This window comes from Pseudopodoces humilis, chromosome 7, assembly GCF_049639895.1.
Source record: "Pseudopodoces humilis isolate 2021_Gansu_Grassland_sample_001 chromosome 7, ASM4963989v1, whole genome shotgun sequence".
NCBI lineage: Eukaryota > Metazoa > Chordata > Aves > Passeriformes > Paridae > Pseudopodoces > Pseudopodoces humilis.
The window spans coordinates 36,818,628-36,845,833 of NC_142206.1; the positions used below are offsets into that span (position 1 = coordinate 36,818,628).

Here is a 27,206-nt window from a genome sequence, read left to right on the forward strand (position 1 = left end):
ACTTATAGAATATTTAGCTTCAATATAGATTAAGTCACACAGTATGCAACTGAGTAGATTTCCCATATTATGTGACAAATTCTTTTAACCTTGAAATCAGCAAAAGCACACAGGTTTGGCAGTATTTTTCTAAACAATGACAAGTAATCATTCATTTTCTGTCTTTGTCATTTAGCTTTTTTATTTTAAAGAATTACTCTCTTATTAATGTATTTTGTGGAACTTTTTATTTTCTTTTTCATTCAGAACAAAAAATTTTTCTTTTTCCCTTCTGTCCTGTAAGAATGCATACCCTGAGAAGTTCCAACAGGCATTGCCATTTCACAGAAAACAGTGAAAACTACATTTTACCCTACCTTTGCAAGCATTTCCTCTATTCTTTTTTCTGTTTTCCTGTTTTTTGTTTCTTTTTAACAATGTATTATTTCTGTGAGTTGTGATACTTAAAAGTTTTACATTATCACTTTTAAAAACTCAAATGCTGCTGTAGCCAAAAATCAGGCATAAAAGCAAATAAATTCTAAGAGGTTTGATTGGCGTACACAGAAAGGTGACTTCCATTCTCAGATCCTGCCTTAATTTTTGCATGTGACTGTTGCACTGAAGAGCAGCAGATCCATCCTCCATCAAAGAACTGGTGCCATCAGAAGTGTATCATTCCCTCACATGCCCACATCTTGCAACAAGGAGGAAGAGTAAGCCTTTAACAGGCCAAGGTTAGAGAGACACTTCCTCTTAGATCTGGTATTTATCTGCAGCTTCTTTTGTGTTCCTGAAAACAGCCTGTATTGCCCATGCATGCACAGAAGTTCAGAAATAGCCCATATCTCAGTATACCTTGGTATTTCTTCTGAAAGCACAAAGAAAATCCATCTGTTCAAGTTACTGTTTGTCATTGTCCGACTCTTTTCAAAACTCTGGCCATCTCTACATGAACATTTAGTCCAGTTGTAGAGTGAAAACAAGAAACTTCAGATCCCATAAAAATGGATTCTCCAAACAGTATGTAATAAGTGAAACTATAAAAACTTCTCAATAATCTATGTGGTGAATGTGTAGATTATGTGGATTTAAGGCAATTCAACTAAATTTACGAAGACTTTAAAGCTACTTTTAAGAACAATTAGTCCCACTGAATTAATCAAAAATCTCAAATAGTTAATATTAAACACCAGGTCAAGATTATTGATGTAACATGTTTCAGTGGCCAACTCACATGTTATGTGAGAATGCTGACTTCTAAGACTACAGGTCTTTCAGTCATGGGGAGCAGGTGGTGCAGCACAGCTCAGGTGCTGATATGCTGCAGTAAGGCTGAAGGATGGAGACTGACTGGGGCTTGAGGAGCTATAACATTCCTCAACTTCCTACCTTTCTATGCCTCACATATGCTCTGGCACTGCCTAAAGCTGCAGACATGTTTCTGGTCATATGTCATTCATTTAGGAGTCACACAGCTAAGCCAAGCACCCTCTGTTCAGATCATGGCCACTTCCATCCCCATAGATAGTGCCATTAGCCCTTGGCTTGGAAGGAGTGTTTGATGTCATTTGCCTCAGCAGGGGCTTTTCCAGATGATTTAAGTCATGGTATTAACAAGCTGTGAAAGTAGTTTCAGCTAGCCCTTTTCAGCTATGCGTGTGATAACTTCAAAGCACTGGAAATAGGAGTAGGCAGGGGGAAGTAAAACCTTCCAAGATTCTAGCCGCATGGACAGGAATCCTCAGTATGGGGAGCCATGACCATAAAAACATTCTAATGACTAGCCCCTCAATGTTATCAGCCTATCTGTTGTGAGGCAAATGACTCAGACACAAAGTCAAGTTCATACACAGCATCTGCAGTTACCATGTATACTCTTAGCCTGCAGCAAAAAAGTCAAATACTTAAGTCTCACTGCAAATGGCTTAAGTGAATACATTTATCGCACATTTACAGGGATTTGGATTGTGTTTACGTTTACCACAGCTCAATGGACACATTATAGTATGAGGGGAAAAACTGAAAGTGTCTGATCTCTGAATCTACACTTCAGTAAGTCTTCTGCACACACAGAAGACTACATGAGCCTAAGTGATGCACCTCAGTGTACAGTTAGATAACATCTTAATTTTCTGAACCTTCAAGTGCCCAGTAGCTCACTATAGCAGCTGTAAACCATAAGGCCCAAGGCTCAATAGAGATACTCATCATATTTCCTTTCTTAAATTAATTGACTTTTATCAAACATGAATTATAGCTTCTACATTCACAATGTAGAATGTACCTTGCAAATAATTTAAGTAACTGTCATCCTGGAAGCATACTTCCCATGTGCAATTACTGTATTGACAGGTTTTTATACAAGAATGCCATTTTAACACTAGGAAAACCTGGATGGATATACCAGTGTATATATCATATCATGGGATATAGGCAATTAATGTGTCCCTTTAGGTCACTGAATACAAGACCCTAATACTGGTTAAATTCATTATTGCTAGTGCTATTATATAGGGTTTAAAGATGTCTTTACATGATTAAGTTCTCTGGGTTTTAAAGTATTGTTTCTATAGCCAACTATTTCAATACACTGTTAGATACAAGCACTTCATTCTTCTCCTGTTTAATATTAACCATAATATCATGTAATAAAATTGAAACAAAAGTGCCATAGGCCTAATTGTACTGTCACAGCCATGTAAATCAGAAATAGTTTCAGTAAAGCTACTGTTATTATGCTGGTGTAAAATTGATATAAATTAGAAATGACTTGGATGCTGTAGCTCTGCTTTCAGATAACACAATGTAAAGGCCTCACTTGAAGTCCCCTATAATGGCTTAAGAATGCAATTCTCCTTACCTCATCATATTAAAAGGCATTGTATCAGAAAAGACCAATATTTATAAGGGATGACTTAATCGGCTAGATCAAGGTAAATTAATGGTATGGGGCCAGATTCTGAGCTATATTGACTTCTATGAAGTTAATGCAGACCTGCATAAATTTGGCTGTGATCGGTATATAACTCACCATCATTTCCAAAAAACCTGAATTGCCTAGCTGTTATAAAATATAAAATAAGAACCCTGACTTTAGATAGACTTTTTGGTCTGGTTTGGTTGGCTGGTATTTTTTCTGATCTGACATTAAGCTAATGAACAGCATCAGAAAGGAAATGTGCCAGACGTGGTGGTTACATCAAGAACTACGAAGGAAACTAGTAATGAACTCTGGGAAAATAAATAAGGGCAAGTTCAGGAAACGTAAGTGAAAATGCAGCTCTGGTATAAATTGAATAATAAAATTCCTGGTCATATTTTGCCATAAATAGTGGTTTGGGAATTTGTCATTCACCTTATTTAAAATTCAGAAATATTAAAGGTACAGGGTTCTCTCATTACAGAAGTAATAGAATTCTAGCTATTATGGAGTTAGGGTAATTTAAATAGCTATAGAATGCATTATATCAATAAGTGGAACATCTGTATGAAATGTCCACCTGCTACTATACTACTCAGTGTACTTTATAATCAAATGTACTTAATCATTTTAAGATGTCTTCTAATGAAGGTTTATCGGGAATAACATTTTGAACACAAATACTTTTAGGCATTAAAACTTCTGCTTTAAATGAGATTGCATTGCCTTGTTTACCCTTGTTGATTAATAAGCAATCTGTTAGGATGGCCCAATTGTGCTAGTGAAAGTAGATTAGTAATTCAGCTATGTTTGTGAGTTTAATCATCATTTCTCTTGAAGGCTATAAAAGAAATCCCTGATTTTTGCATGCTATCCCTATGCAAAGAAAAGATACATGCTTTTAGATGTCTGTACCAAACTTTTGGTTCATTCTGCAGCTTAATATTATTTATCTTATGTTGATCTTAATATTATTGATATTATTAAAATTATTGATCAAGAACAGCAGCAAAATACTCCTTTGAGTTATGAAATTTCTAATTATAAATTTCAGTTTTTAAAGAAGCAGTGACACATTACTGTGGAGCTGGAATTCACTTTCTATAGAATGTTTTTGTTTTGCTAATAAAATTAAGAAATGTGATCCTGTTTTTTATCGGTTAGTGCTTCTGTACAGCTTTGAGAGATGTAGTAGGTTTTTTTATTTGCTTCCTATCATTAAATCTAATCATTAGAGGCAAACACCCTGTCTTCAAAAAAAGATGATGGTTCATATTTTCTCATGGGGTCATGCACTTTCATCTGTGGTGTCCCACAGAGGGAAACAGATGTTGGCAAGTTACAATTTAAATTATCTGGAAAGCTCTTATTTGTAGAGCACAGTCCTGTTAAATTCAGGAGTAGCACAGCCCTATGATAATTATCGAATACCTGAGCCTTGCAATGTTATAAAAGTAAAGGATCTCAGAACCTGGGCTGAAGCAGTCATCCTCACATGCATTTCTGCCTTCTGTACCCCAGCTTCATAGATTAATTATTATTAAAATTTGTTATGAGTTTAAAAAATCCTGGTTTGATGTTCAGTGACAGTAGAGTATAATCATGGATAAAACCATGCTTGGAAGCATCCCAGGTCATTAACTGTTTCCTCGTGGTAGACATCACTTGAGTTCTGGCATGCAGGATGCATTATTTATTCTGTTGCTCAACAAGATTCTCAGTACAGTTTCTTAGGGTTTTGGTAGAGAACCAACACATCCTGGCCCCCATCAAGTTTCAATATTAGGTTTTAGCAATCATCTTCCTTTGTCCAGTTTACGTCAGGCTGCATTCTCAGGAGCACTGGAATCAGTATATGAAATAAATACAGTGAATTACTCCCATTCAGGGATGATACAATTGTCACCATTTTCCTACATTTACTTGAATATGGAACTACTCTGAAAATATTTTATGATAACAAAAAACATCTGTAAACTATTTTATACTGAATTTTCTGCTTCTGTAATGTTTCTCCTGTGACAAGGCACATATGACCCATAATTTCTATTGTTTTTTTCTAAAAATATACATATTCTCATTGCATGACTACAATTTTTCCCACTTATTTTTCTGTAGGATTTCTGAAGCTGATTACTGTCAGGGTAACTAATTTCAGATGTGTCCCAGATGAATGAAAAAGAAAGGAAGAATAAACGGGTCTACACCATAAAACTTTCAGCATTATTGAGACAGTTAGCTATGTATGGCATTTGTTTGAAGAAGACTGAATGTAGTGTTAATCTGTCTGTGCTATTAAGACTGTATTTATCTGAAAATAAAACACTAAGCTTTGACACAAGTATGAGAATTTATGGAAGACCTGAAAAAAATATTGCAAGACAGAGATTGGGCATCACTAAATTGTCAGATAATAATTAATGTTTCAATTTGCAAAATATTCCATGCTGACATCTGCTGTTTGTCTATCCTTCAGTCCCTATGCTCTGAGATCAAGCAGAGGCGCCGTGGGGTAGCCTCTGTGCTGCGGTTATGCCAGCATCTCCTGGATGATCAGGAGACCTGCAACCTAAGTGCAGATCACCAGTCCATGCAGCTGATAATCGTGAACCTTGAGAGAAGGTGGGAAGCCATTGTCATGCAAGCTGTCCATTGGCAAACCAGGCTGCAGAAGCGATCGGAAAAAGACTCGGTGAGTGATGCTTACTTTAAAAATGGTCTCGTGGGATTTCATTCCTCGCAAGAAACTGTTTTTAAGCACAAGAAAAAATGTATCCATCTCTGGGTGTTTTCTTCTGGCTGAGATGCCATTCCTAGTCTTTACTGTCTACAAGTGAATCTTCAATTTTTCACGCAGAATTGTATGGACAGCACTGTTTACTAATATAAAATACTAATAATACAAATACTAATATAAACTCACCTGTGTGTATTGTATTTGCTGGATTTTTAATCTCATCATATCTGATCCTACCCAGTTAAAAAAAAATCTTCTCCTGGTGCAATAAATAAATTGCTCAATAAATAAATTGCTCAATACCTAACAGAACTGGGCCCAGAGACGTATTTCACTGATTGTAAATATATTTTAGAAAAAGAATTTCCTGTGTAACTAAGATTGGTTTTAATAAGCATCCCAGCAGTAGATGTGTATTTCACATAGAATGCCATGGGTATGTGATTAATATACAATCCTCTGTTATTTGAATATAAGTAAAATGTAGTAATTTGCTTTTATCTCAGGGAAATGATTCCTAAGAGGCAAAATAGTACTCTGCTTAAACCATCCATTAAGTGGCATGAATTAGATTGGTTTTCTACAGCATAAAACTATATTACAAAGCAGGGGGAATAAAATAATCCCTACTGTAACACCATTGACTGTAACGGATGAATTGGCTCAGCGTGCTTTGTGCAACTATCCCACTTCTGAAGTCTATACTGCAGCTACATTGACAGCAATGATAATCCTATGTAGTTCATATACTGAAGAGTCTTGATGAGATTTGGGAACAAGTGATATAATTTTTTAGGTTTATATAAAGCAAAGCAAAGGAAAAAATCTTGACTCATCTGCCTTGGCAATTATCTGATTAACAGTGAAATAATACTTTTGACTTCTTTTTTTTAAAGTTCCTTTACAAAAAAAACCAGAATCTATAACTCTCTGGTTCAGTTAGGGTCCTACAGTATGAAGATACATAAGGCATTGTTTAGAAATACTAGCAGTTCCTGAGTGAAAGTGCTATTAGTCTAAACAGCCCAAGAGATGGTGAATTAATGAGAAGGATGCTGTGGACGAGTGAACTGGTGAAAGTAATAATAATGTTGTTTTCCTGTCTTTTTCAAAATTTGTAACATAGGAGGACTTCTCTGCTTGTTTGGTTTATTGGCTCTTTTGCCTTAGGTATTGACATAGAAATGGGACTCAATGGAGGGAGGTGTTTGAACAGAGTGTTAGGACCAGTCAAAAGAGGCTTTGTGTGAGGCAGCATGGAAAGACCTCATCCCTCAAAAGCTGCAGAAATGCTGATGTACTGTCGGCATTGGTTTTGTAAGCGTGGGATTAGTCAACTAGTAATGTAAAAAGTGAAGACAATTGAGATTTTGAGAAAATGCTACTGAAATTTCAGTGGAATTGAAGGCAAAAACAGAATTACTGAGGATCCAGAAAGAAGCTTTATGGAAATTGTAGGTAGGAGTTTTAAATAATATATTACATTTAATTGAGAGAAAAATAAAGAAATAAAAGAAAACAAATGCCATTTCAACAGTTGCAGAGGGTTTTGATAGTAATGGGTCTAGGAGAAAAAGAAATGAGAACAGAAGTAAAAGAATTCATCAGTGAAATAGGCTGGGCAAGTGAATGGGTTAGAAGATAAATATGAGACTGAGGAATAGAAAAGACTGATAAGGAAAGAAAATACAGTAGCAGAGATTTTTAATTCTCTTGAGAAATGCTGGCTATGTTTTTGTGGTAATTCCATCTTGGGAATAGTTTTAGTCATGTTAGTAATGTGTTGCAGCAATAACTAGTAAATTTGGCTAGTGCTACACAAAATGTTTAATGATCTGACCAGCAGTAGAAAGAACAGAGCTTGAATTTCAGAGCTTCCGAAATAAGTATCTGCAGTATTTAGGCAACCACCAAACCAAAAAACAGCACTCAGAATCCTGATTTTTTTTTGTTAGAGGCTGAGTATTGTAACAGCCCAAGAGGGAGTGAACTGCATTCCAACTGTGTTATCTTAAAGGTAAAGTACCACAAATCAGCAGGGTTTTTTTGTTGGTTTTTTTTTAAGTAAATGTATATCTCCTATTTGACTTAGAAGAGAAAGAAGTTGAATTTGTGAGATATGTTAGATATGTTAGAGGTCCAAGTTACTGTAATGAACACATATTATCCTCTTTTTCGTGTGGGCAGTTGCTGTATGAAAGCAGTTGCTGTAAATAAACTGTTACCAGCTAATTAGAGCTTGGTGCTGCTCTTGCAGCAGGAGTGAAGTCTTGTGTTTCTGTTTGGGATTGCAATCGATCAGGAGTTGAGACATGGTGAGGATATGAGTAGAGAACCTCGCTTGATATCTGGAGGCTTGGAACTTCACAAGATACCCACTGCTTTGTTCCCACTTTGCCTGAGGTAGTCTGGAGTTATTTGCTGGGCTGAGCTGACTTTGACTGGCTGAGGGGTGTATCATTCTTTCTGCAGAGAAATAACAGCCATTTAGAGATAACATGATGCTCATCTAATTTTCACTGTGGGCTGTTTTGTTTTGTAACCTCTCATCTTCGGCTGCTTTATAATAATGCTTCTTTTAAGTGTGTCAGTATGTACAAGTTTCTCTTGTTTATAAAACTATCCGTATTCTCAGCATTTAAATATGCTCCAGCCACTGCAGGATTCCTGTTTCTTTGACTTTCCTTGCCTGAGCTGGCATGTTCTAACTTTCTTTTTCACTCAGTTCCTGTGCAGTCATTTCTTGGGTAGGTACCAGAACCGTTTCTCCTGCTACCGTATCTCTCTGTATTTGATGGTGTGCCAGTCTTGGCACACAAACTGTATCCCTTGGTAACAAGTCTGTCTTTGTGGTTGCCCACAAAATACTGTAATTTATGAAAACAAATGAGATGTTTTTATAGCCTGATGGCATCTGACTCATTCATGGCATCTGACTTGCTGACAGTAAATAAGATACCCCAGATGATTGTACAGTCTCAGCTCAGGAGTCACTTTCATCTTCTACTTTCTAATTGTGTACTGGGATGTTCCTTTGTCCTCTTTCTGCCCCTTTTTATATTCAGTCACTTATCTGGGCCACTTAAAACATTACAAAAGTATGCTGGAATTAACCACAGAAAACTTTTATGTTTCTTTTGAATTGTCTTCATTTATGGTCTTCAGCAGTTTGCTGAATTTTGCTCACCTTTTGCAACCATGGGCACCGTATGTTTACAAATTGCAAGTTATTAACATGTACTTCATGCATCTACAGTCCTGTAAAAGCTGTCCTCATATACAGAAAGTTCTATCTAGAATGTAAAATTATCAATAAGAATCACTCCAGAAAGGTGAAATATGAAATATTCAGTAGGTTAATCTAGCTATATAGAATGAAGTATTCATAAAATGAAAAAATCTCAGAAAACTGGAAGCAGTCCTAGTCTGTTTTAGCAAAAAAGGTATTTATCTCCCCCATCTGTTTGTTTTGGTGGGGTTGTTTTGTTTTGTTTTGTTCTTTTTCTAGTAAATTCTTTTCATCCAGATTTATCATTTCATATTTTGCTGATATAATGTTATATATCACCCTAATTTTAACTTCAGGATTACACAGATGCCTTATAGCTTGTCTAACAAGACCCTGCTATCAATCATCTTCAAGGAAAAAGAGACTGCCTGGAAATTACAATAGCAATAGCAACAATCTTCATTTAACTAAACTCAAAATTTCCACCTAAAATTCCTGCTTAGCAGCTGGAGAAGCTTTAAGTCACTATGCACTTTCCTTTAGAAGGTACAGTCTACTTGAAAGACTGAAAAGTTAAAAAATGGTTTTGGGACAGACTCAGTCATAGTTGTGCCCATAAATTAAGTCAAAGTGCGAATATGTAAGTTATTTTCTGCAATTTTTTTTAAATTTTTTGTTCAGCCGGTGGTATGCCCAGTGCAAATTATGTGCTTAACCTCAACTGATTATTCCAGCTGCTACAGAGGATTCCAGTTTGTGTATGTCTTTCCCAGATCAGGTATCTCTCTGTATACAAAGCTACAACAAGGTGACCATGAAAATTCACTTTTTTTTTGGGGCAGGGAGAGAGAAAAAACTGTGATTTCTAAGGTATTTTACTTTAGCTGCAAATCAATACTCCTGCCTTTTTGGTGAGTGGAGAAGCTGCTTTTTCACCAGAATGCTCATTCATTGAATGAGAAACATACCTGTTTTATGGAGCAGACAATTTCTTTTCTTATTCAACAGAGAGGGCTAATTATTGAAGGGACAGTATTACTCATGCATTTAAAATGGAGATTTTGAGCTAAGGCAATTTGGGTTAAGGTGCCCTAATTCTCACATTGTCCGGAACATGTCTGAAATATTCATTTGTCTGATCACCAAGTTCGCTACTATACCTCATGAAAAAAAAATTATTTCTCTTCTTCTGAGTCATCTCATGTGTACATTACACTGAAAGTCCAGCAGAACCCTCATCTGTATTGGCTTGCAAGCATGCTGTACATCCAGACACATAATTGAAAATAATAAGGCCACAATAAATGGGATGGCCTTGGGGTATAACACCCAAGGGATTCAATTGGTGTCGCTTTGTATCAATGTCCATGCATCATGGTAATTGAGGTAACATAACCAATTACCACATTTTAATTAGAGTTGTAAGGACTTGGGAAAATCTGCAATGCTGAGACAGCTCACTTGAAAAAAAAAAAGAAGAAGAAAAAAAAAAGAAAAGCACTTCTTTCCACAAGCTTGTTTCTTAGGAGGTAAAGAGCCTGCTTAAACCACTGTTCAGGATTTTTACCCGCCAACCTCCTGGCTTCCTTCTTTACAATGTATTTGGAAAAAAATTGTTAAAGTATACTATATTGCTTCTGATTTGGTATCTTTATTCTTTTACTCTATTTATTTGTTTCTGTGTTCCTTTCTGGGAAAGAAAACAGTTTTTCATAATGTTAGGCATGGTGTCTCCACTTCTCTATATTTACTTCACTGATGCAATATTTTTTCAACACATAGAATGACTCCTGTTCTAAACTTAAGAAACACATATAAAACCCCTTGTTTTAGGGGTAAAAAATGAATCTGTCACTGTTTAGTTATTTTCTAGATAGCTTTACTAAACAAAACTTAGTTTCTAAAAGTTTCTTATTTCATCACAAGCCATCATTTTGTAAGTTGAGTCCTAGGTAAAAATCTTGTGTAAAATTTAGAAGTTCATCAGGAGTGTCTAGCACAGCAAAGTACTAGGAGATGATTAACTTAATTGGATGAGAAGGGCACACTGCATACTGTAAAGTGCTGAAGACACATTACATGATCTAGCCATTACAAATTATTTAATGACTTATGTTTGAACCTTTACAGATTTATTTTTTTACTATCTATCACAATTTTTGTTTTGATACCAGACCTCTTCCATATAGTCTATGAAAATACTGTCTTGATGGCTTGCATTTGCTTACTTTGGTGCTTCCTTAAAATATTTAATTTTTAAGTGAATGCACATTTGATTTGATATTTGATTTTAGAGTTTATGATTTTAGAGTAATATGATGTACCATCCTCATACTTGAGGTGTATATGTTTTTGAGCTTCTGGGTTGCACTGCATGTCTGATTTGTGACATGGCCATGGACATGTGACATTGAACAATTATCTGTACGATCTGTAGTTACGCAGATGTTGAACCTAGGTCTAGAACCTAGATTTCTCTTGAAAAGAGGTAATACATCCCACATTCTTGCAAGAAATTCTGTGTTTCTCATAATTTTCTTGAGGACCTGTGGAGGAAGCCCAGTCCTCTGACAGGCATAGTTATGAGAGCAGCCATCATGGCAGTGCACAGAATCTGGACCATCTGATAAAACAAAGAGGGTAAAACCCTTCTTGTTGAGCAGATCTTAGGAAAAATTATGTAGACCCCATCAACTTTAGTCAAAATTCAGATAAATGTTGTGTTATATTTTTGAGAGAATCTCCTGAGTAGTCACCTAGTAGGTTTTTAGAGTGAAAGCAAAAAAGAAACACATTTATGTCTTTCAACAGTGGGGTCTACTCCATCCTCAGAGACTGCAAATCTTTCTGTCACAACTAAAAATATAAGGTAACAATCTAAGGCTGAAATACTCCCTGCATTTCACCAATCTGCTATATTATTCTACCATTTCCCTCGCTATGGCAGATGTCATGTTTTGCAATGGCTTTGTAAAATGATGGGAAGTTTCAAACTCATAACCCCAGCCAAACCAGACAAATTCTCAAGAATAATCAGTTTTAGTGGGAAAATAAATAATATTCAGAAAATGAAAATTTGTTTCCAAAGCATGCCGATGCTGAGAGAACTGTCAAACACCATTTAAACAGTAAAAATACCTCATTAAAAAATAAAAGCTAAAATGGCTAGGTTTTAATTTTCAAGGACAGAAGTCTTCAAAAGAACTCATTTCCTATACTACTTAAATATGGGGTCAGATATTTAATAGTGCTCAGCAGACACTAACTCTCATTACAATGCATTGTGTTCAAATTACAGGATGAAGTCAGTGTTTTATTTAGATGCCTAATATTCGTTAATCATAAATTCATGACTCAGGCTAGGATTGTTTTAAAAATTATAGTTAAGGGAAATATGAAAGTCATAAACTTTTGATTTTTAAATTAATTTAATGATTTGTTGCTCTGCATGTCTAATGAATCCAGTTCTGCAAGGAACAGTATATGAGTATAATTGAAACTAATCTTTAGATCTTTTTTTTCAAGAGTTCTCAAACAAAATAGTTTTTAGAAAAAGAGGAAGAAACCTTATTTTCTGACAGTTTTCACTGCAGTTTTTCAATCTTATAAGGGCCTTCTATATTGGAAGATGAAGCCACAACACTCATGCCACTATGGAAATATATTTGAAGGATTTTCAGGCAGTATATGCATAGTCAGTATCTCATTGTTCACTATTATACGATATTCTAGGGGCTGCATCAGCTCAAGGCAGACACAAATTCAATTAAAAACTATTTTAAAAATAAATGAAAATAACTAAGGTAAAATTATTTACTCTTTTTTCTTAACACACAAAGGAAAATGTACCAAATGAAATTATCAGGCAGGAGATTTAAAACAGTCAAAAGGGAATACTATTTTCATGGAGTGCATAATAAAAATGAATTTTATTCATACAGGATGTGGAGGATAGCAAAAATACAAATGACTTCAGTAAATAATCAAACAAGTTAATGGAGGAAATATCAATTAATGCTTAATAAATTCCAACTCTGAAAGTCCCCACAGGCTGACTTCTCAAATTTGGGAGGCCAGCTTCTATACCCTTCTATGTGTTTGATGGTTTTCTAACTTTTCCATAAACATTCACTACTAACCACTGCAGGAGATGGGGTCATCTGAACAGACTGTTGATCTCACCCAAAATGACTGCTGCTGTTTGAAAGCACATGAACTTGCAAATTTGGAGGCCTACCTATGCTTTATGTACAGGGAAGAAGTTTTACAATATGCCTAGAGACTTTTCATTGTGCTTAGAGGGGTTTTCACTGTTTCCAGAAGCCAGAATGTGACCATTTAGGTAGTGTGCTTTTACCAGAAGAAAACTTTAAAAAATGTACCCACTTAATATTTTTCCAAAACATTTCTAGCATAGTTTTTCCATAAATCATAGAGAAATTATAATAAATACATCTACTTAATATTTAAATATGCACATAGATTTATGTCAGAGGTACTATAATATACATTAAATAATAAAATGTAAATCATGAGCAATGATGATCTGTGTTTCATTTCTCCTTACATGTAAGACGTTTTTGTCATTGTTGTAGCTCTAATCCATATCCAGGTCTTGGTGTTTGGGGTGTGCAGTAATATGTAAATTACCCAGCCAGCTGCGTTAAGCAGTGTTTGTTTATTCTATTTCTTTTGGCATAGCATACAACTGAACTTCTGCCAAAAATGTGGCTGCTTCAGGGAACACTGTTGGAGTTGGAGGAAGTTTTGAAAGGAAAGATATATCATAAGTCTTTGCTCTGTGAAACAGTATAATCAAAAGAAACTATGTTCATAAAAAAGACCTGTATTAAAGTAAAATAATGAGTTTGTAAAATACAATGAGCGAACAGAATCTTTTTAGAACACTCTGTTTACATTGGCTTTGTAAACAAGAATACAATACTAAGAGGGGGTGACTTTTTTCATGCGTGGGAAGGATGACTAAAAGTGGTGAATTGTGAAAATGGAAAGTTTAAGGAAAATTATTTTAAAATGGCATATTAATATCCCCTTAACACATAGCAGTTAAGTGCGTTTAAATTTAGAAATCAGTGATGTTTAAATGTTAAAAAATTGCATTAATGATGCGAGAGCTATCTACTTACACTTGCAGTCCTTTCAGTCTTCCAGTCTGACACTTCCTTTTTTATCCAGCCAGCTAATTTCCCCTCCTTTGTGAGGAGTAACTGTTTTCACACTAGTGCTTACCCAGCAAGCCTCCTCATTGTTTCATGGTTAATTATCTCCTTGAGCTTCACCTTCTCCATCGAAGGGAGAAAGACTGGGCCTCCCCACAGCTCTAATGAAAGCTAAGTTTTAGAGATTCACTTTGTGAATAAATGCAGTGTCTGATCTACACACATAATAAATGTGTTCCTAAACTTTATGGAGTCACAGCTCCTTCAGCAGGTTTACTGGTTTACTGAACAATTCAGAAAGACACTTTATTCTAAAAATCCATTTTTATTTTTAAAAGGGGAGGAATATTGCTTCAGCATGAAACAACATAAACTGTTCCAAAATTTCTAAGCACTACACAAAAAGTATGTCAAACATAGAGTTTCAATAAAAACCTGAGCAGCTGCATGAAAGGCTCAGATCTCTATAATGCATATTAACAACACTTCTAATGATCACATTAATACTAATAGCCGTGTGCCCCTCAGTTACTACTTTGTAAACTCTTAGTATTCATTGGACTTTTTGTGCCTCACCAGCACTGAAACCGTCATTGTGGATAGACTGAAATCTTCAACTAATGTTTTGATTTGAGCCCAAGTTTAAGCTGTGTAACATTTAAAATAAACTGACCTATAAGAGCAGAAAGTTGAATAATGACAATGTAGTGATTTTGTAACAGTGAGTTACTCCCCATTGTAATTTTTTACTCTGTCAAGTAAAACTACTACTATGACAGGCACGTATAAATCTCTCACAATATCAAGATATAGTTGTCCACTAGTTTGGTTTCTTCCAAGTGAATTTCTGAATTTCTACAAAGTGCTTATATCAAATCGTTTTGCAAGTGACCAAACCAAGCTGTGCACATAATGCTGGTACTTAGGATGCTGCACAGGACCTATTCGATGTACTAGCTATGACTGGAAATTCCAATCCTTTTTTTCCAGCCAGCTCCAGAGCTGTGTTGACATCTATTACATATAGAGAGAGGTATAAACATCATCACTTACCAGAGAAGGAGAAAAGAAAATAATCTGGAAGTTCAAGGATGAGCTGATCTTGGTGAAAGAGCTCTGCTTACCTAGGGACTGCTTGTATTTGGAGATTAGGCCAGTGATTCTATATAGCAACATTTGAAGAGCAGCTTTTCTTAGATATAGCCTGTGTAATGGCAAGGAGCAATTGTGCTGTTTTAGCCTCAAAGTGCTTACCATTGTAATTTTGATTCATTGCCAGAACTCCCTGCCACTTACTGACAACTGTGGTGTTTAACTTAGCACTTGGAAATCCACAGGTGGGCAGACTGTGCAAGTACTTATAATATGCAGTATTCTTCTAGCCTTTGACTTAACAATACTTGCTTATTGACTCCCCTCAAGTCGATATCTCAAATTAAAAATGGCGAATCAATCACTTCAGGAAATGCCAGGACTGAAACTGCATAGAAATTGCATTGAAAATTTAAATAAGGGGGACAAGGAGTCCATTCTCATTGATAATGTGTGATGTGATTGGTGGTCTCTCAACTGATTCAGAAGAAGAAACTGATGATAAGACAGGTATTTTTCATGCAGTCCTGTTATTAATAAATAATAGATAAAGTCTCCCTTTCCAGTATACTGGAAGAATTTTTTATTCAGAAATTCAAGTCTCTCTATTCCAGCTCTTCATGAGAAAACTTTCTTTCTATGTTTCTCCTAAGGTCAAGCTCCCAAGGGCTTATGTCCTGCTCTTTTGTACCTTATGTCTGTCTATGTTTCTATGGTGATTCTCACTCTTCAGAGTTTTTCACAAACCCTCATTTCTGCTGAAACAAAGCTCTTTAAAAAGCTGTGATTTCAGTGTCCTGATGTGCCTGCTGTAGATTGGAGATGGCTACTGCATCCACTGAGTCCATTCGCAGCATCTGCTGAGTTGTTCTGGTGTAACTGAGACTCCACTGTTAAAGGAATACCAGTTCCAATATAAATTACACTAAATTGAAAGTATTATTAACAGTATGCTGACCTCTTAACTAGTACAAAGAGAAAGCCACAGTGATTTTATTGTGCCACTTTGCTTTGCTGGTAAAAATTTGTTTATGAGCACCTAAATGCAGAATGCAATTGATTTGGCATTAATATGATGTTCCACAGATTCCCTGGTTTTTCTGGATATTTTATACTCTTAACTATAAAGAAGCCATTTGGGTCAAATTCTGAGACTTTGCATGGATGAACTCCCACCAGCTTGCATGGGCATATATCTGAGGTATAGCACCAGGATTTGCTCTGTTCTTAACTATGTGTGCATGGAAACATTGTGGGTTTAGATAAAGCCAGGAATGTTTTTCTAAGAGTTTCAGAAAGGGCTTGTGATGGATTCTTGAACAAAGAAAATCATATATTTCTCTGAAGTAAAGGTGAGCTATGAAATGACATTCAAGGGCAAAAAATCCTGTCATGTAACCTCTTGACAGATGAAAAGAAAGGTACAAAGCAGAAAAAACAACAGTTGGTAAAATATGCCATGTATCCAGGTTTTTCTCATCACAAAAAAAAGCCCAAATACACAACTTGGGATATAGGTCTGGGATTGTAAACTTATTTGGATGACAATATTATTCAATATAAAAATGTTATAGATGTTCTTTCTAGTAACACGTAAAGGGATTCTTTAGCAAATAAGAAACAGAGATGTTAGAAAGGATATGGGGGCAAAAAAAAAAAAAGGAGGCAAATGCTTCTGTAGATGATGGAAAACAGATAATAGGTAGGTCATTAGAAATGATACTTTGGACACAAGCACTGAACTTGTTGAGTCCCTGCTTTTGCCTTGATCAGTGATCAAAGTTAGTTCCTGCAGGCCTTCTGCTGACATGGCTCACCTTCTGTTTCAGCCTGGCTTATGCACTCCAGTGTGATGTGTGAGTGGAGTGTGATGGAGAGGCTGGAGGCTGTCACTCTTTTGTCCATCTGGTACTACTGGCAACTTACCAAGGGAGTTAGGAGACCCCCATAGGACCCATATGCAGGCACAACTGACCCCAGAATTTTACCTAGCATCATCAAGTGACATAGAAATAGCAGAGGAATGCTTAGAGAATGGACTATTTCCCTGACTTTGAAAACACTTTTCCTACTACTAGGAGTTTTCAGTATAGTTTTCAGCTGGACATCCTCTTAAAATGTCTCTGCAGTTATTTCACCTGTTGCTTAGAAGATGGGCCCACAAAGCTGCGGCCATGATAAGGAAAATTCCCTATTTTAAAACCTAGATACGACAATAGTAGTCCTTTAGACTGTTATTTCTGAGCATTGTCAGAGAACTTCAAACATGATCATGTAGACCTGAGTACTGGTGGAGCCTCTGTTGTTCCCAGCTCATACTGAGACCCTTGCAGGTGACATCTGTGACTGCAGAGGGCAGAGGCTAAGTCAGTGTCCTTCCTGTGGTAGAGGAATCTGTGCATGCAACCACCCATGTAGGACCCTGGCACTACCTGTGAGCATACATGACCCCTAAAAGAGAAGGAGGAGCTCTCCATGGGCAGGATTGAGTGTGTAATGTCATTGAGAGAGGCAATAATAACTGTAAAATGCAGTGAGAGATTACCACAGATTTAGATCTTATTTTCTCAGGAAATAAATGCGTACCTGCTTCTAAGTGCAATTATAACAAATATGTATGTTCATATATTTAATGATTTATAATAAAGCATGCTGACTCCATATATTCTGAGTATATATTGTAATGTGTAGGCCGCTTTGGTGTTATGCACACGGAATATTATACATATGCATATGTTTATGCATATTAAAAATTTGTGTTGGGAAACTGGGATAGTTTTTTCGATGACTGTGATATAGGGAACACCATTTAGGAAATGGGTTTAAGGGAGACAGAGGTGAAGTGGCACTGTACACATGACTATTTCCCTCAGCAGAAGTACTTGGCATGCTTGCATTTTTCAAAAGACAAAATCATGTTTGTCTTCCTTGAATGTGCATGCATTCCTGGAGGTGGGGGATGGTTTTCTGTCCTTTTTCTTTTTCCCCTGGCCCCTAAGTGCAGTTGAGTTTGGATAATTTGGCCACAGCAACTGAAGGATATGTTGCAGAGAGGGAGGAAGAACAGAGTTTGTATTTATTATTGTAAAAGCTCTTTTTTTCATGTTAATTCCTTTAAAAAAATATAATAGTACGTAGGGGTTACATTACAGGCCTGCTTCACCAACACAAAGTATCTGTACTAGAGCAGCACATGCAAATGCAGCCAAAACAGAGAATCATTGTTTAATATAATTTGCTTCAGAAAAAAGCTAAACTATTCTTGTTTTGGTAAAGGAAATAAATGAAAAATTGCATTTTGACACTTTTCCTTAAAGAGCATTTGGGCTGCGGAAATGTCTTTATTTGGCTTAATAACCTTATTTCTTCCCATTAACATTTTCTACAGATTAACTCTTTAGCCATTAAACACCAACTCTGCAAGGACTTAAGCACACAGCTATTTGTGCTCACAAGAGTTATCCCACTGAAATGGGAATGCTTTTCTGAGCAAAATAGTTCTGGATTCAAAGTAGGAACAGCTAAAATCCTTAATGCAGCACTTTCAAGTACATTAGAATTAATTTAACCTTTCACTCTTCTGAGTCTATAATTTAATTGATTATTCACTTAATCATACTTAAAACTTTTCATGCAACAATAAATGCTTTCTAATTGTTGTTTATCTATGTAAAAAACAGGAATATGCATAATATTGTGCATCTGTCGATTCTTATTACATTGGGATTTTTTTTACTTTCTTGGTTGAAACTTGCCTTTTCTTACTTTTCTTACTGATCTTAGAGATCTTCTCTAAATGTAGTGGTATTTAGTGACTTTATAATGATAGAGGCCGCTCATACCTACTTTAAAACTACCCATTCTTAGAAAAATTAAATATATGTTTTTACTCATATTCCTGCATATATAAAAAACAAGTTTCTGAATTCCAGGAAATTTAGTGCCATCATTTACAAAAACCAGTGTCCCAAATGTTGTTGCCAGACAGGCGAAGACAGTACCTTTGCGACGTTTTGCCACAGGCTTCAGCAAAGCCAGGGCTTAAGAGTCGGCATAAAGGGCTCACTCCTTTGAAATGTGAAGTTCTGTAGCACACTCCAAGATTCTCTTTAAATATAGTCTGTCTTACATGTGGAGATCACCATGTCTGTCTGTGATAGACCCCTTCCTTTTTGGGAATTTACATTTTAAGAAGGCATCATAGAATCAGAGAATCATATAGTCAGAGAATGGTTTGGCTTAGAAGGAACCTCAAAGATCACCTAATTCCAACACCCCTGCCATAGACACAGACTCCTTTCACTAGACCAAGTCACACAGATACCTTGATCCAGGCTAGGTAGAACTTCCTTTGGAGACTGTAAGAGCAAATGCTCTGGGAAAGACATATTCTTAATTAACTGAAACACAATAAGAAACATAGTGCAGCTCTTACACAAGTAAAGCTTTCCCAGTTGGAAATGGCAGTAGATTTATCTGCTTTGTGTAAAAGAAGAATTGTACAATACTATACAATTCTTTGAAATGAAGAACATAGAAGAAGAAACAACACCATTTCTCCCAGTAAAGCGAGCAAACAGAATTTATCTCTGGCACTATCTGACATTTATCATATGTACCCTCCTCTGTATAACACCAAGTAAAGGATAAGGCTGGAAAATTTTAAACAGTCTGTTGGCAATACCTAATAATCTGTTACTATCATGATAACTCTAACCATCCAGCATCCTAATTTTGCACTGAGCAGCCTGAAAAAGCGACGTCTGATATTAGAAGAATAGTTCCTAAAAATTCCTGGCTTTTTACCTTGCTGCCTCTGTCAGTGCAAATGTAGGCTGGGGTGACATCACCTTCCATTCTTCACTTCTGAGATTTATTCCAGGGGCTATGGTATGGCTCTTCTAAAAACTACCTCAATCTCTGCCTTGTTTGAACAGTTAACTAAATTTTGGAAAAAAATATTGGGAATATATTTACCTGTACTAAAAATGCCAAACATAAAATGTGTGTGACTTAAGTTGAGTGGTTTGTTTCAAAGTTAAAACTTTTTCTGTACTTTGGAAGGGCTGCCAGTGTAGCTGATAACCACTAAATTTGTACTTCAAGAGATATAATGTTTATAACTACAGTAGTAATTCACTAATACCAATTTAGTCAGTTCCTTGGACAGAGAAAGCTATATTAGTAAAATGACCATATCCACATAAGAGTCTTTGCAAGTATAAACAAAAATCAGAAGGAAAATATTATAATATAAAATAAAGAAAAAATCCCCTGCCAACAAGTTAAGCCTGCAAAACTTCTGAGTATATGCCAGGCCTCAGAAGAGCATGTGCATTTTAAGAACAAAAAAATAGGCTTTGAAGTGGGGAGCACTCAGTGAAGATGAATGGGCTGAGGTCACAACTCTACATGTTTTATTGTTTTAGTCCATCTGACTTGCTGAACAAACAAGGCAGCCAAGTGCTGATTTACAGAGGGAAGGTTATCTTCCTGACCAATAAGGACCAAATGTTATGTTTTGAGAAACAGAATCAGATTCTGTGGAACATAAAATCCTTGGAACCTGCTGCTGATTTCCTGCCTTCAGTAATTTCTTCTTGCAGCTGGCAGAAGCTAAAAACAGTAAAATCAAGCAGTTTGGGAAACTTCCCACAGCAATGTCTTCCTAATGCTGAGTATGACAGAGTTGTAAAACATGACACAGAGAAAATGATCCATTGAATCTCATTTCTTTTTTAATCTAACAGGTTTTCAAATAATTATATTCTCTTGCATTTTACCTAAATGTTAGTTAAGGGTCAGCTACAGGTGGGAAACTGAGTCCAACTAAGTGCAAACCAGGAGCTTTTATTAAAACATGGCAAACTGGCAAATCCAAATAAAGATTTCTGGACTTCACAATGTACAGAACTGTTCTGATAGCCATAGCTGTCTAGAAGATGGGTGTTTTCTCAGGAACTTAACTTTAGCCAATGTCTCATGGGGGAAAAAAAAGAATTCTAACAAAGGTACTTTATAAAAACTTTGGGGTAGGTAGCTCCACACAGAGACTCAAAGCTGTAACTTTAGTCATGAGAGATTCATGAAATACTGAAGGCCTCCTAACCTGCAAAAGTGAAAAAATTCTTTCACACCTGCCCGTTCGTTCTGCCCATTATGTAGAAGATCTTAACACAGCTGCAGTACTCAGGGACCTACATTACAGCTAAGCTAAATGAAGCATGAGGACACAGATTTATCTTAGATGGAGAGAATCTTGATTTATCAAATAAGTTAATCACATTACACCATTGAATTGTGGATAGCTGCCCAGTTTGGAGGAAATAATTCCTCCTGATTTCCTTTGATTGTTTTAGCCTTTTGTTTACTGGACGTACTGGGATGATATAGCCTTGTGTCTTGCATGGAAACAATGCCGCCTATATCCATAAATAAATAGGCACTGGAGCAAAGATTTGGCACTGTCTGTGTCTCTTTCTGGTCAAGTGTGCCAAACACAACACCGCAGGACAAAATTCTCCTCATCTATCTATGACAAAATTAATATCGGTTTTATTTTTTTTTTAATGACGCAGGACAAGCAAGTTGCTTTTAAGAACAGCATGTAGGTAGGGCTTCTCATGAGAGAATAGCTTGGTTCATATCTCTTATGCCCAGTCTGGCAAAGTGTCCAAAATCAGTGTCCTAACTATTGAGCTCACAAAAGGGCTGTGAAGCTTTAGTTCCTACTTCAAAGAGAGTTTCCAGCTGAGAATCGAAGTCGGAAGTACGTGCCTTTCCCTGCACAATTAACCTTGGCTGAGTCTTGATGAATCTAAGTCAGCAACTAAGTTGTTCAGAACTGCACTTCGTTGGACTACAGCTTCATTTTTTCTGCTTTATATTTGCTGGGATTTGCTCTTGCTGTTTGTCATGATGTCAATGCTGTATTTGAAAAACATCACTTGCTCAAAGAAAATTAGAGAAAGCAAGAGATCAGAGTTGAAAGGTTTCTTGGAAGAAGTGTTTATGTTTCTGGATACAGTGATCACTGTTCAGCTGTTCAGATGATTTAAACTAAACAATTCTATATTTGTGAACAGTTCTATTACTTGTAAGCAAAGCCTTCTCTAATATGGAGGCCTCTCGGTAAATAGAAAAATAAAGTGAAATTAATTTGTGCTCAGCCCCCAAATCAGGAACCATTTCAGTCTTATTTTCAAGGGCTTAAAGTGTTTTGGTACTGTTGGCTGCTTGACAAATCACACCTGAGTGAGAAAACTTATCAAAGTGTTCTTTCTCTTCCACACATGTTTCTGGAAAGAACAATACTTGTTATCATATGTTCTGAGTCATAATAACAAACATTACTGGAAAGTTACCAATCTTTAAAAAGGAAAATTAAGTTCCTCTCACTTATTTATCAGTCCTTTTCCAGAGAAAGGTATCAGGGCAGGCATTATTTGAAATTCATTCAGTGCTTGATCTTTCAGCTGAACATTAACATTCATTAGTCTTGCTTACTGGTCATTTGTACTGCCTTTAGTATCAAGTAAAGAATAACTACAAATTCTGACAAAATTCATCAAGAATTGTGATCTGTTGTTTTAAGACTGACTACACAGAACTTTGGTATAAACATTTCAAAAATCCTTTCATAAATCCTTTACATCTTAACTTAAGCAGGCTAAGAAAGATTTTCATAATCCAACATAATTGCATGATTTTTACTAACATACTCCTGTGTGATTCTAAGTTAAAATTTATTATATGTAAAGTGACTAATCACAATTAATATATTTTAAAGTCAAATTTCTGTATTATATTTCGACAGCAAATAAGAAGAAAAAAGTAAAAAGTCTGAGAAATTTTTCAAAATGTAATAGGTTTAATTTTAATTGATCATTTTAATAGCACACAAGATGTAACAAAATTAAAAGCCTATTAGTGATCATTGTTCCAAAAATGCACTTTACTTCCATTAACTTACATGATTTTAGTGGAAGCGCATTTAAAGTACAGCTGTAAATATTTTTAATCTTTGACTTTTTCTTTTACAGGAGCCTCTAAATGTTATTGATCCCAGTTTGATGGATCTAAATGGTCCAAGTGAAGATGCACTAGAATGGGATGAAACTGACATAAGTAATAAGCTCATCAGTATTCACGAAGACTTAAGTGATCCTGATCAGGAGCTCAACAAGGATGATCTAAACCAGAAACCTGCTTCAGAAGAATGTGGTGATAATGATGTGAATGAAGATGAAAGCATCAATAATCATGGAAGTCCTCTTTATTGCCCCAACATTACTTCCCCTACAAATCCTCACATCTATCAGGTCTATAGTCTTCATAATATTGAATTATCAGAGAAAAAACATATGCCTTTTTTGAAAAAAACATCCAGACTCTCCAGTGTAATGCAGTCTAACATTTTAAACAAAAGTCTCAGTAAAGACTCATCATTTTCATCTACCAAATCCCTGCCAGATCTAATAGGAGGTACCACACTGGGGAAACCATATAACTGCATGTATCAGAGTGGAAACATAAGCAGGCATTCTGAGAGTGAGAGTGGGATAGTGAGTGAATGTGATACAGAAACTACAAATAATTCAGAAATTTTTTTGCTGAATGATATTGAAAGCAGTCAGAGTAATCCTGAAATTGGGCATGTGGAAAGCCAAGTGGATAATGTAATACAACCAAACCTAAAGCAAGATGAAGATCATACTAGTCTTTCAGATGATTTCCAATTGGCTCCTTCTGCATGTTGTGGAAGTGAAAATGATGAGGATTTGGACAGCATTACTAAACCTAACCCTGGTTGTCTAGAAGAATTGCAAGGAAAACATGATGTGTTTACATTTTATGATTACTCATATCTTCAGGGCTCCAAATTCAAATTACCAGTAATAATGAAACAATCGCAGATTGAAAAAACACATACAGAGGGCAGGTTGTTTCAGGACTTTTGTTTTGACAAAATATCTGGTAAATCTGAACGTAAGTCTGGAGAGTCACAACCGGATGGATTTATTCATGATCATACTCTGGCAAGTATCTGTGGAGAATCAGATCCCAATTCCTCTAAATCTGCAGAAACTGTAAGAAAATTACCTGTTACAGAGAATACAAGACAGGTTTCAACTTTATCTCATAGTTCTTCTTTAGAATCTCTGTCTGTAGTAGGTGATTTGTTCAGCTCAGGTATTTTTAAAAATGGAGATGGTCTTCAGCGAAGTGCCTCCTTGGAGAGCTGGCTGACTTCCTACAAAAGCAACGAAGATCTTTTTAGTCATCACGGCTCTGGAGACATAAGTGCAAGCAGTGATTCTGTTGGAGAGCTCAGTAAAAGGACATTAGATCTTTTGAATCGCTTAGAGAATATCCAGAGTCCCTCCGATCAAAAAATAAAGCGCAGCATCTCTGATATAACACTCCAAAGTAGCTCTCAAAAAATGTCTTTTACTGGACAGCTGTCTCTGGATATTGCATCTTCAATCAATGAAGATTCAGCAGCTTCTCTCACTGAACTCAGCAGCAGCGAGGATCTTTCTCTCTGCTCTGAAGACATTGTACTACACAGAAATAAAATACCAGATTCAAATGCATCATTTAGAAAACATCTTAATAGATCTGTAGCTGATGAGAGCGATGTCAATGTCAGCATGATTGTTAATGTCTCCTGCACTTCTGCTTGTACTGATGATGAAGATGACAGTGATTTGCTTTCAAGTTCCACCCTTACCTTAACTGAGGAAGAGCTAGGTATCAAAGATGAGGATGACGACTCCAGTATAGCAACTGATGAGGATATTTATGAAGAATGCAATTTAATTTCAGGACTTGATTATATAAAAAACGAGCTCCAAACTTGGATTAGACCAAAATTTTCCTTGACAAGGGAGAAAAGAAAAAGTAACCTCAGTGATGAAATTCAGCGCAGTAAAGAAGTTAGCAATGAGACATCAAAAGCCACAGATACATTAAGCATTGAAACACTATTGAATGGTTCAGTACAGAAAATATCAGAAAATAATGGGAATAGTAAGAATGTACCATGTGATTGTGAAAAAGGAACAAAGAGTCACCCAATGAAACACATCTCTCAGGTTGTGAAGGATCAGCTTGTGGATGATATGGAGAATGGCAATGTCGAAAATACTCTCAGCAGCCAAAAGGAAGGTCTTGTTAGAGTAGCAGCAACCCCCAAAACCCATGTATCACTTGATGTCAGAGAAGCTGAAAATGACTGTGGTGTCTGTGAAGCATTTACAGACAGTTCAGATGATTCACACATGGATGGCAAGGAGACAGTTCTGTCCTCAGCTGGATCCAGGAACTCTCCAAGAGAATGTCAAAGTCATCTTCAGCCTGATCACCACTCTGTTGCTTCCTCTCCTGCAAAAAAGCCTTGCCTTGAATCTTCCTCAGAAATTAGTTCTGTAGGCATAGAAGATACAGCTTTACAGCCATCCTTACCTAGTGGTCAGCAACATAGAATAAACATTACTGAAAAATTTCCCGATTGCTGTGCAGCCTTGAAATCCAGTGAAGCAGAATGCAACTCATCAGCCAATGGTCTTGACTTGTGCTGTAACTGTGAATCTGCTGATTTTGATAAAAAAAACATGGAAGATGGCTCAGTACACAATTTTGTTAGGGAGATAATAGACATGGCATCAACAGCTTTGAAAAGTAAGTCACAGCCTGAGTGTGAGTCATCCGGTCCAGCTTCATTAGCACAGATCAAGGAAAAAGTGTTAGAACACTCTCACAGACCCATCCAGCTAAGAAAAGGGGACTTTTATTCCTATCTTTCACTTTCTTCTCATGATAGTGACTGTGGAGAGGTAATCAAATACATAGAGGAAAAGAGCAGCACTCCTGTGCCACAGGACTTCACAGATGAGAGAGAAGATATTGAATGCTTCTTTGAAGCCTGTCCAGAGGAAGAACGGGTTGAGCAGCAGCAGCTTTCTATTTCTAATGGTTCTTCTGAAGCACAAGTTGAGCAGCAGCAACCTATTTCTAACACTGTTTCTGAAACATCTGCAGAGTCACTAGGTGAAATGACTCCAGAGTCATTAGAAGTTAAAACTTCCTCTGAAGGTAGGGATTTATCTTTCTTATGTGGGGAAAACAATGATATAAATATTCCAGATACTAGCAAAAAATGTGCATCAAGTAATTTGAAAAATGCTGATGATGACTTGCTGTTTTCAGATGGACAAAATGAAAGTTTGGAAAAGAATTCTCCAGACATTAACACCAAAAAGAGTAATGCAGGAAAATCACCTGGAGCAGAAGAGAAAAAAGGATGTGTTGCTGCTTCTGAAGAGGCTTCAGCTACAGAGTTTCAGATAAAGCCTGGCCATTCACAGAAAAAGGATGGTTTGCATCAGAACAGAAAAACTCTTATTTGTGAAGAAAATCTCCTGAAACTTCATAAGGAAAGACATATAAATATGCACAGATAGAATGTAACCCTCTCCAGGCACATAGATTATTCTAAAAACAGGTATGTACTCTACAAGTTGCACTTTTTTTTTTTTTACTTTTTTTTTTTAAACTTTTTTTTTTTAAACTTTTTTTTGTACAATGAAAGGAGATGAATCGTCAGCCAGGGATTCTCTTTCATGATAGTGCTATATAACTTGTTTCAGTTACACTATAATCCCAGTTTACATGCCACTAGCCAACAAATGCAGTGAATACTAATTGCTTTTTGCCCTTTGGCTTTGCACTGATTGGAGCTGCTCCCTTCTGGAACAAGTCTGCTATCTTGCAGAACCTGGGAATTCTTCAAACATATTATATCAGCCTCCTTTCCCTCCTCAGCTGAGGGACCCAGAAAACATCTCTGCTCATTGATGCCTTTCTCTGCAGTCAGCTGGTCTTAGAAGGGGTTCAAAAGCACTTGATAAAGCTGAACTTCCAGTTCTACAAGAACCAGTTTGTTTGACTAGTGAGTTGGACAAATCATAAAGAATGGCTAAGCAGACTGGAGAATAGAATGATAATAAGTCATCTCCTGATGTCAGTTTACCATGACTTCAATTCAGTAAGCCATTATTAAGA

General features: G+C 36.3%; 1 protein-coding gene across 6 annotated transcripts in view; it reads left to right on the forward strand.

The window, feature by feature from the left end:
• AKAP6 (A-kinase anchoring protein 6) overlaps window positions 1-27,206 on the forward strand; it is a 259,455-nt gene that overhangs the window by 226,802 nt on the left and 5,447 nt on the right. For 5 of the 6 annotated variants that reach the window (XM_088057688.1, XM_088057686.1, XM_014249998.2 and 2 more), the window contains 2 exons: window positions 5,379-5,594; window positions 23,183-26,646. In XM_088057688.1, the coding sequence (XP_087913814.1) occupies window positions 5,379-5,594; window positions 23,183-26,605 (3,639 nt within the window). In that variant the 3' untranslated portion in view covers window positions 26,606-26,646. The remainder of the gene's footprint in view (window positions 1-5,378; window positions 5,595-23,182; window positions 26,647-27,206) is intronic. The other variant, XM_088057690.1, reaches the window with a different exon arrangement.